The 11,929-nt window shown below is 35.5% G+C and overlaps 1 protein-coding gene across 1 annotated transcript; it reads right to left on the bottom strand.

The window, feature by feature from the left end:
• Positions 1–3,679: 3,679 nt before the first annotated feature.
• tal2 (T-cell acute lymphocytic leukemia 2) lies at positions 3,680–5,696 on the bottom strand. Its single transcript, XM_065250049.2, has 2 exons — positions 5,455–5,696; positions 3,680–4,935 (listed from the first exon to the last, which is right to left on the bottom strand). The coding sequence occupies exon 2, from the start codon at positions 4,915–4,917 to the stop codon at positions 4,588–4,590; it is 330 nt and encodes a 109-aa protein (XP_065106121.1). The 5' UTR covers positions 4,918–4,935; positions 5,455–5,696; the 3' UTR covers positions 3,680–4,587.
• Between the last annotated feature and the right edge of the window lie 6,233 nt (positions 5,697–11,929).

The raw sequence follows: 11,929 nt of genomic DNA, 5'->3' as shown, positions 1-11,929 counted from the left end.
GGAAAAATTTAACATGCAGCATGTGAATTGGTTTAGACGTATAAAGAGATCAGGACTAATCGTTTGGCACCAGAGACTCTTCTGCATTCAGCGAGTTTCATGGGAGGGCAATGGAGCGCGGGAGTGAATGCGTGCGAAGGGGGGGCAGCCCGTGATCTGCTCTATTGTGATAACAGATTTAGGCAGAGTGTGAGGCGGCGATAAGGAAAAGCACCCTCAATAGAAGATTAGATGCATGCTTGGAGAGGAACTGTGGAATAGAGGTGGACACTTGGAAGCAAGAGGAGCGGAAACAGATTCTGTTTTCTGGAAAACACAAGTTATGTCTTTAAATATTAAGATATTTTTAGGAACCAATGCGTCAATTGGAGCATTTAAGGATCATGCTGGAACAAGACGAATCAAGCCAGTTCTGCTTGATCTCACAGGAACACTGCAAAAAATGATTTTCAAGAAAAAAAATCGTAGTATTTTTGTCTTGTTTTCAGTAGAAATATCTAAAAATTCTTAAATTAAGATGCCTTTTCTTGATGAGCAAAACGACACAAGAAAATAAGTCTAGTTTTTAGACCAAAAAAATCAATCTTAAGTGATTTTGTGCATAAAACAAGCAAAAATAAAAAAGAAAAAGAAAAAATCGGCCAATGTGGGAAGCACAAAAATCTTGAACATTTTTCTTAAACACTAAATTCAAGAAAAAATTGCTTACCCAATTGGCAGATTTTTTTGCTTGTTTTATGCACAAAATAACTTAAATTGTATATGTATTGTCTAAAAACTAGACTTATTTTCGTAGGTAATTTTTCTCATCAAGAAAATACATCTTGATTTAAATTTTTTTAGATATTTCTACTGAAAACAAGATAAAAATACTAAGTTTTTACAATTGCACTGCAAAAATGACTTTCTTACTTAGTATTTTTGTCTTGTTTAAGTACAAATATCTAAAAAAAAGTCTAGTCTAGTTTTTAGACAAAAATATCAAATTTAAATGAATTTGTGCATAAAACAAGCAAAAAAGCAAAAAAACCTTTTTCTTAAACACATAATTCAAGTAAATTTCAAGAAATATTTCCATACCCCATTGGCAGATTTATTTTTTTGCTTGTTTAAACAAAATTCACTTAAGATTGATATTTTTTGTCTAAAACTAGATTTATTTTCTTAGGTCATTTTGCTCATCAAGAAAATACATATTGATTTAAGAATTTTTAAATTTGTACTAAAAACAAGACAAAAATACTAAGCAAGAAAGTTCTTGCAGTGTGCCTAATTCGTATGAATTCATAATGAGGTGAAATGTAAAAAATGTACGATTATTAGAGAATAAAAACAATAATGATACCCCACTCCTAACTCCACCCCTTAACCCAACATCAAAAGGGGGAAAGCAAAATAAAACTTACTAATTTAGTTCGCCGAATTCATACGAATTAGCCATCTTTCAAAACACATCCTATGTGTTGCTATGGGATTGTTTTGGGCAGTTGAGTGCATGTTTTTTATATAAAAGGGAGACACCATTAAATTCTAAATAGGGTGTACATTTCCCAAATAAATGAATGAATGATCCTAAGTATTTAAATGTTTACCAGAGGCCTTTTAGTTTCTGTGTTTGGCTTTAGGATCACACAGTAGCTGTGTTTGTTTTTGTGATTGTGTGAGGATTTTAAACAGGGGTGAACAGCTGCCCACAGATCCTCTCTTTTGACCCCTAACACAGCTACACCAGATCAATATTTTTTTACATGCAGTAGTTTCTTTACTGAACTGATCACAACATTGATATTCAATATTTTTAATATTAAAACATACGTAACAACATCACATAGTGTTAATGTCACATTAATGTCACAATAATGTACAGGTGAAATTTCTCCCCATAATATATATTTTATTTTTAAAATGTTGCATTCAAATATTATGTTTACAATACAGTAATAAAATGAATCCTGTCCTGACACAATTTTAAACCAAAATGAGAAGTAAAACAAATATGTATCAATATTTTCAGTGTAAACAATCTATTATTTTTGCATTAACATAATGATTGTACTAAGAATAAAGGAGACATACTTAATGATACAATTATATACACTGTAAAAAATACTGTGCTGGCTTAAAAGTCGTGTCAACAGAGATGAATTGTCACAACTTATAAAATATAGTTGAGAAAAATCAACTTAATTTTATAAGTTATAACAATTCACCTGTAGTTATAACAACTCACCTCTAGTCAAGATAAATAATAGTATGTTGAAAATTTTAAGGCAGCAAAGTATTTTTTACAGTGTACAATTTCAATAAAAAATCATAATTGTCCTAAAAGGGCCTAAAACTGCTAAAAAGTGCGTCTGACGTTTTCTTGTAAATGAGCATTTTACATCAGAATCTTCAGGGAGTCTACAACACACCAGTATTTTTGAATGGTCAGAAGCCGAGATTAAGCAGATTTGAACCGAAAGTATTTGATAAACGTATCCACTTTATTTTTGACATAAATGTGGGCGCCGCCATCTTTGAGCTCTTTTATGTAAAACATCCGGTGAGCCACTAAAGCTAATGGTGGTCAAATTGTGAGTGACATGCGTGTAACATTTTGACTAGTAAATGTAAAATGTTTATTATTAAATCTAGAAAAACTGGCATAATTTGTGCATTTAGTGGTTCCCATTAAACCTGGTACAAATGCAGTAAATCCACAAAACATTTGTTTTGACCATAATCCACGCGACAGAGCTGAATGTGTATGTGGCGCACATGACCCTATGATTTGTATTCACACATCGATCCAGTAAAACCTGTAATAGACACTGCCAATTAATACAATAATTGTTCAAAATCATCTAATATTATGCTGATAAAAATATGCAGTTTTAGCTTGTTTATTTATTCTGCTATTATATTTTTACAAAAATGTTTTTTGTTCAAAACAGATTACAGTACAGAATATATAAGACATAAACAGCTTATTAGTTAAATTGTATAATAGTGCTTAATGTGTTTGCATGTATTTGTCAATTAAAAATTGGCGTTCACACCAGGGGAACAGTTGGGACATTTTACACACACGCTTGAAAATGTTAAAAACACAAATTCTTGGTCTATTTCAGGTACAAACACTCGACTGACTTTCCCACTATGCAGGTATGCCTGTGCTTTTATATTTGCGCATCAAAGACCCGTCAACTTCGAGCAACAACACAAAATAATTTATATATCAGGCCACTGGGTTACACATGGCAGGTGTAGTAAATATTTATCATAACGGTTTTAATCATGTTTTGTGCATGCTTTTTTCTACTGTCCGGCTATTGAAACAAAAGTGTCACATAAAAAAGGAAATAAAATAAGGTGGATTATACATGCCAAGAGCATTTGGCTAATAAAATCATTTCATTTTTGACAGAAGTGCTGATTTTTGCATTTGAGCACCAGTAAATAATGCATAAACACATGCAATTCTAAGCCAAACCCTAACCCTACAGCAAGTGTTGTTAAATAAAAATACTCTGTACTTAAATGAATTATTACACTGTAACAGTAACACCAAATAAATTGTAACCTTTTTTATGCAAAGTAACCCAGTTCCATACACTAAGCAGCTAAACAAGACACACTCCTTCCCCATCTCTACATATAGACCTTTAAATATAGACATAAAGACATATAGACATAAAGTCTCCTATTGTCCACCTCTAAATGTCAATTATGATATCAATGATTAACCAAAATTGGATTTAAAATGAGAAATTTCTTTACATTAAAGTTTAAACATACACACTTGATCTTTGTGCGCCTCATTGGTCATTGGCGAGTGTGGATTTTGACTCCAAGATGACCTCTGCCATCAGACCAAAAGTTAAGCTGTGTTTACAATCCCCGCTCTCATGTGGTTTGGACACTTACAGAGGTCATCACTATGGTCACGCAGCTCTTGAACAGCGCCTGACCACACCAAAACAGCCAATCAGAGCGCTCGGGGGAGATTGACACATGCAAACATGACAGAAATAGTCAAGAAAATTTGCAGAAGGTCTGAATGGGTTTTCAAAGCATTTTAATATCAAAAACACTAATAAATAAATACAATATATAAACATTTTCAATTAATTGCTTAACACAAAAAACTATTCTACTATTATGATTAATGATGCACAAAAAAATAATCTTTGGCAAAAGATATTTTGCGTTGTGGAATGCAGAGTCGTTTAAATAAGAGCGTTTTACAATAAGCACAATGCACTCCATTTACAGTATAAATATTAAATAAAAATAAATACAAACATATCCAAGTTTCAGATCTGTGGAGGCTGTAGATTCTTAAGGGTTCATTCAGACAAAAAAAATAAATAAATTATATAAATAAACATTAAAGGGGAGATGCTCTTAAAGTGCATCCATGATCATGCATATATTGTTCTTCATCGGATCACTTAAAAAATTATGCAATTTTTAAATAATGCCAACCTTATATCAGTTCTTAGCTTTCACAGATCAACTGTGAGTTATTGTGAATAAACGAAATCCATCTCCATGAGAGTTTAAAGTCACAATCATTCAATCCACACCTCCTGATTTTGAGCTCTACCACGCTTCAGAGCTGTCACAGCTGGACCCGGGCGAAGGCGGGTCGGTGTCACTGGTCCAGCTGCGTTCGGTGCGCAGGCTCTGCATGTTCCCCGCCAGCAGCGACAGGAGCGCGACCTGCGACTGTGCCGATGGTTCTCCGCCCTGCTTCTCCAGCAGAGTCACCAGAAAGTTGATGTAGCGCATGGCCAGGCGTAGGATCTCGTTCTTGCTGAGCTTCTTCTCGGGTGGATGGGTGGGGATGAGTTTCCTCAGCTCGGCGAAGGCTGTGTTGACGTTGTGTTGGCGCCAGCGCTCGCGAGTGTTGGTGAACACCTTCCTGGTCATGATGCTGTGGTACTGATGCTGCAGAGAGAGATGGAGATGGACATATCAGCATTAGAATGTATTAAAAAAGAAAAAAATAGCATTTTATTTTACATGCCAAAGAATGCCAATTTGGATTAAATGCCTTCATAAAGAACCTATAACATCTAAATAGCATTTCTGTTTCACCAAAAATGGTTCTTATACGGCATCGCTGTGAAGAACCTTTAAAGCACCTTCATTTTTTAGTATACTTTGTGCTTACTGTCTTACTGGGTACCAGCCCATAACCTAATCCTAACCTAATCCGTGTAGGTACCAGTATTTTACGATGTCGGCATAACTGGTCGAGCATTGCATTAGCAGTGAACATTGAGTCGCTTACGCATATATGTAAATGCATAAACATAAAAACACAGTGTACGCGATGCAAAATAAAGCGCAACCAATGAAACCATCTTCTTCGCATTTAAAAATAGTAAAATATATTTTCTTGGCAAATAAGCAGATTTTGAAAGAAAAAAAAACATGGGTACAAGTGTAAAAAAGGTATCTTACCACTTTATGTCGCTTTTGAGATTTACGAATGTCGGGGCATCCAGCTGAAAAATTTCCAGATGCCAAATAAAAAAAACTGTCCTGATCGATGCGTGTTTTTGAAAAATACAAAGTGAAGTAACTGCAGAACTAGATGGCGATATCCAATATGCTCCTTTAACTCTCTGACATCCACTGAGCACAGAAAACAGACGGAAAAGAGGATATGAGGGTGGGTTGGGCTCTGGTGTTTTATAGTTTAGCTGTTGTGTGACGTTGCAGGGGGAGAATTGGGGGTTGAACACATACTGAATGATTTTACATCTCGTATTAATGCGTTCACATAGATTAACATAATGCATCGTGTTTCTATTCACAGCTACAGGATTTGGGGAGATAATACAAAGAAAATCCCGTTTGTAAGAAATCAAATTATGGTAATCAATCTGTGATTATGGTTTACGTAATATAAGTTTAGAAATGTTTGTCTAGTCGTGGACTTAACATTTTTGTGCCTTCATTCTTAAAAATAAAGATGCACCTTTTAATATAGGCAAATATTTCTCATATTACATTCTTGTTTTATTTTTTAATGAGTATTAAAAATATCATTAGGTAAACTTGTTGTTACATCATATAAAAAATTTGGATTAAATTCATTTAAAATATATATTATTCAATGTGGACACATTGCTTATAAACTCTATCAAATACATTGCTGTTGTATAAAGCAGTGTGCGTTTCTTTTGTTGGGATGCTGGACGTCCACCTGCTAACAGACCTATGACAGCAACTCAATCCAGTCCTAAAGTGACATCATAATGAAAGCTCTCCCACTGATTGGGCAACATAGTCTAAAAAAAATCTCTGCACATTCACTGTGACAGAGTAATAATATGGCTTTTGTCTGAACGATGGTAATCTTGTTTAGTATGTCCTGGGGCTTCACATAAATGACACTATAGCGTATGACAGAGGCAAGCTTGTGGATCAGTAAATTCTTTGGGGCCCTGAAGGGTCCCTGAAGTCTCCGAGCTCTTTTCTCGCACTTTCAACCTCCCTGCAGATCAAAAGCTGGCGTGTCGCTGCTGCGATTGTTACCGTTCTCCTCCAAACCGTCGAGTGTTGTTTTTAGAGGCATGGTGTTGCGTTAAAAGTCTCTCGGAGAATTGTGGGGGATTTGCATAATGGGATTATGTCAGGATTAGGAGTCAGGCAGCGGACAGAGCGGCTCTGAGGGGATCCGTATATAGGACTGAACTGAATTCACGACCCCATTCATACAGACCCCAATGCTATATACACCCTGCACCTGCATGGCCGTCTTTTAGAGCTGCCAGAAACTTCAGCGAAATAAAACTCTCAACCAATCGACATTTAAATATTCACAGTCACACTGGATACTGTAGGACAGATTAAATCACGTATAAGACCTCTTTAGGATCACAATTATTTCTAGGGATGCAGCAATACAAAATTTCTAATACCAATATTGGATTACTTAGAATGACATCTAACAATACCAATTACTTGGAAAGACATCATCTGATACCGATAACTTAGAATGACATCCACCGATACTGTTCACTTAGAATGACATCTACCGATACTGATTATGTAGAATGACATCTAATGATAGCGATTACTTAGAATAATATCTACCGATACCAACTACTTAGAATGACATCATCTGATACCGATTACTAAGAATAACAGCATATGATACTAATTACTTAGAATGACATCATCTGACTAGGACAGTTTAAATCACGAATAAGACCTCTTTAGGATCACAATTATTTCCAGGGATGCAGCAATACAAAATGTCTGTGCTGATACCGATATCGGATTACTTAGAATGACATCTAACGATACCGATTACTTGGAATGACATCATCTGATAACAATTACTTAGAATGACATCATCTGATTCCGTTCACTTAGAATGACATCATCTGATACCTTTCACCTAGAATGACATCTACCAATACCGATTACCTAGAATGACATCTAACGATAGCGATTACTTAGAATGACATTATCTGATACCGATTACTTAGAATGATATCATCTGATACCGATTACTTAGAATGACATCATCTGATTCCGTTCACTTAGAATTACATCTTCTGATACCTTTCACCTAGAATGACATCTACCGATACCGATTACCTAGAATGTCATCTATCGATACCGATTACTTAGAATGACATCCACCAATACCGTTTACTTAGAATGACAGCATCTGATACCGATTACTTAGAATGACATCATCTGATACAGTTCCCTTAGAATGACATCCACTGATACTGTTTACTTAGAATGACATCCACCAATACCGATTACTTAGAATGACATCCACCAATACCGATTACTTAGAATGACATCCACCAATACCGATTACTTAGAATGACATCCACCAATACCGATTACTTAGAATGACAGCATCTGATACAGTTCCCTTAGAATGACATCCACTGATACTGTTTACTTAGAATGACATCCTCTGATACCGATTACTTAGAAAGACATCTACTGATATCGATACTTAGAATGACAGCATCTGATACCGATTACTTAGAATGACGTCATCTGATACTGTTTACTTAGAATGACATCGATATGATACCTTTCAACTAGAATGACATCTACCGATACCGATTACCTAGAATGGCATCTGACGATAGTGATTACTTAGAATGACATCCACCAATACCGATTACTTAGAATGACAGCATCTGATACCGATTACTTAGAATGACAGCATCTGATACCGTTCCCTTAGAATGACATCCACTGATACTGTTTACTTAGAATGACATCATCTGATACCGATAGTTTTGCTTTTTACTCCTTGTTTCAAATGATTATTTTTTGAAATCCTAGAAGTGCAGACCATACAAACTGCAGGGAAGTTTATCCGCCCCTTTTAATTTCCAGGATATAGACCATTTCAAAAGATGTAAACAACACTGGTCCAGAAACACTTCCTGTTTCAGTTTGTGACTGTTTTTTTATTTATTTCACATATATCATTATCTTTAAGATGTTTGATTAACTTTTTGATTCAGTTCTAAATGTTCTGTTGGTTGTATTTTAGCCCAACGTTTATCTAGTGTTCAAAAAGATGCTGTTATTTCCTATTACAGGAAATGGTCTATAATCAGCTATAATCATCAGATGTTTTCAAAAATCAGCCGATGTCTAAAAGTGGGAAAAATGCTTTTATCTGCCAATACCGATTATCGGCTGATATATCAGCGCATCCCTAATTATTTTTCTGGACGCCATTACTTGGAGACTTTGACTGAAGTCGTCTTACTTCTCAAAACAAAGACCCCAGTAATGTCACATGTGTCTCCAAAATGATCTCAAATCATCTCAAACCGTTTTTAGACTATCTAAAATTAGATAATGCAACTCCAATACCGAATTATCACAGCTAAGATATCCACTGTTCTCCTATGTGTCTCGTTTACATTTTTCCCAATAAACCTACAGTACAACTAGTTACTAATATTACCTCTGATTGCTTAAACTAATAGTGCACACCCCTATTATCAGTTAATATGTAATATAAAGGGTCTGCTTTGAATCCTTTACACCAAATATGAGCCATAATAATACAGTATTTATGTTTACTTATAGCAAGCACTAAAAATATCCATGGGAACTTGACCAAAACTGTTCCTATTCAAGCATTTAATATTGTTGTTGACAGTGCAACAAGATGGCAAGAGATTTGACTTCATACTTGCAATAAAAAAGTATTCAAACAGAGCACGATCTGAACATCGGGCTTCTTTCTCACACCATTTTTGTTTCGTCTGAAAAAGCAGGCAGTTTAGAGGCCATTAGTGTCCTATTACTGGTGTGTTTATTTAAAACCCAGTGTTTTACTGCTTTAGACAGACACACGTCATCGCCCCTTGTCTACTTGTGTCCAAACACTGCCCAGTGTTGCTGTTTGAGGTGGCTTTGTGTAGACAAACAGCAGTGAATGGGGAGGGTTTAACGGTTATTTATGGGGGCTATTTGGTGTCTTATTTGGGCTGAGGCACAGTGGGGTGCAAAGAGAGAGAGAAAGAGAGAATGATGGAGAGAGGGAGATGCCCTATGGGATGTCATTCCTGCGAGGGGCTGCAGTCAGACTGCTGGAGCGCTGAGATAAGACCCCATCCATCCCCCATTACTCTCGGTGGCTTTTCTCTCTGTTCTGAATGTCAGTGATAAGATGATTCGGTGCTGTAATTGAATGACCGTCTTTATATCACGCTCATTTAAAAAAATAATGAGAAGCTGGAAATGTGTTGGAGATAGATACCACAACACCCCTAAACATTCGACTCGGAAAATTATTTTTAAACAACAATTAATTCAGTGAGAGATGATTTATTGGTCTGTGGCGTGCAGGCATATACAGTAACGGTGGGATCTTTTTTAAATAAGCTCTGTAGCAGTATTAACATGTGAAAAAGTACAACATTTTTGGTTTGTCAGTACAATGTTATATACAATATGAGCAGAGGTCAGAAAAAATTAAATCGAACGAATTCTAATTTTTAATATAATACTGTAGGTAACTAATCAAATTGGTAACACTTTACAGTAAGGTTGTATATGTACGCATTAACAGTTAATGTATTAGCTAACATGAACTAACAGTAAACAATACTTCTACAGTATTTATTAATGTTAGTTCATGTTCATTTTAGCATTTTTAAAATCAAAAATTACTGTTAATGCACATTATTACACGACTCATTGGAATGCTTGATTCTGATTGGCCAGTCGTGACATTTGCAGGTTTATTATTCCCATATAACAACCGCTCAAAACTAACATACGGTAACGCGGACATTTTGACAACATTTTTAACTTTAAAATGTTGATGTAAAACCACAGTTACCACAAACACTGCTAAAACATTGCTGTGGTGGTTATTTTAACCCTCTATGGCATGACTTTTTATGCTATAATGGTACGAAAACACCAAGGTTGTTATATGAAAAATTACATAAGGGAAATAAGCAATATATGCATTAGAAAATAAACAAACATCAATCATAAATGATTCGAGCCAAACATGCACTAATTTACATTGCATGTGTAAATGTGTTCAACATTTACAAATGTGTGTGTTATGCATCATTTTGGCATGATATTGCCTGAACAAAAGTGGTCTAACTGCACATTATTGCCCATAAAACTAATTAGTCATATGTTTTTGATTAACTGGAATCATTTGTGATTGATGTTTGTTGGAGTTAAACTTTCTAATGCATATTTTGCTTGTTACCTTATGTAACTTATAAGATAGAAAACCTTGGTGTTTAAGTACCCTTATAGCACAACATTGCCCTGAAAATAAAAACAAAAAAATCTTTAGACAATCAAACATACTTCTTTGCATACTGATGCACATACACATATTTTTTTCTGTACAATTATTTCAATTTAAACATGTTAAAAGTGATATTTATCCTGCCAATTGGTGGGACTGCATCCCATGTGGCTTTGCTTCCAAAAAGCACTGCTCCACCCCCAAACAAAAGGTCACAACCACTGCAGCCCCTCATTTTATTGGACAGACATGTCAGGTGATATTATACATATATATATATATATATATATATATATATATATATATATATATATATTTAAAGCTCACATAACACACGCTGTTTCTGCATTTCTGATGTTAATCTGGAGTACCTATAGAGTAGTGTTACATCCTTTATATCTCTGAAGAGTTTTAAGTTTAATCCGATTTATAAAAGAAAGATTAGCTTTACAGAATCTTTCCGATAACGTACGAAAAAATGAAGAAGGAGGAGTTTCTACCGCGGGAGGAGCGAGCACGAGTCATGCAACACTATATATAATACGCACACGCCTATTTCCAACATAAGACAGAAGTCTTACTTAATGCATGCAACTCATGACCCGGTTGGGAAAATCCAGCGCATCAAACACACACGCAAAACTCCGCTGCTACCCCGGATAATAAACTATATCCATTGTTTCCATAAGACTGGATTTCCAAAAACACACTCCTTGTTACGTTCCATTGTTGAGTTTTGAAATTAAACAAAGCTGTCGCGTGATATGATGTTTGTAAGTTCTAGCGTCTCCCGCTAATTGACGGGTGGGCAGGGTTTTCCGGGGGAAGTGCCCATATAAAGAAGTGATACGTATAGAAACCCCTGAAAAGTCAGCTGGACCTGTAATCGAAAAAAACTTTCCGAAACTTGTACGAAACCTGGCGAAGTGCATTCGGCACAGAAATACTCTGTAACACGCCCAACTGCTTTTTTGACACTTTGCCTACGTTTAGCATGAGGAAACAACTCTATAACTGTGTTAATAAGTCAGAATGCTTGAAATACCATTGAACCACCCCTTTAAATTTAAAGAGGCAGTGTGAGGCTCAAAAAGGTAGTTTTTGTTGCCTGAGGGCAACGCTGTGCTGTAGAGGGTTAAGACGTTTAAAATT

This window comes from Paramisgurnus dabryanus, chromosome 5 (assembly GCF_030506205.2).
Source record: "Paramisgurnus dabryanus chromosome 5, PD_genome_1.1, whole genome shotgun sequence".
Classification (NCBI taxonomy): domain Eukaryota; kingdom Metazoa; phylum Chordata; class Actinopteri; order Cypriniformes; family Cobitidae; genus Paramisgurnus; species Paramisgurnus dabryanus.
Note: the sequence above shows the minus strand (reverse complement) of the source record. Positions and strands in the feature narration are given on the sequence as shown.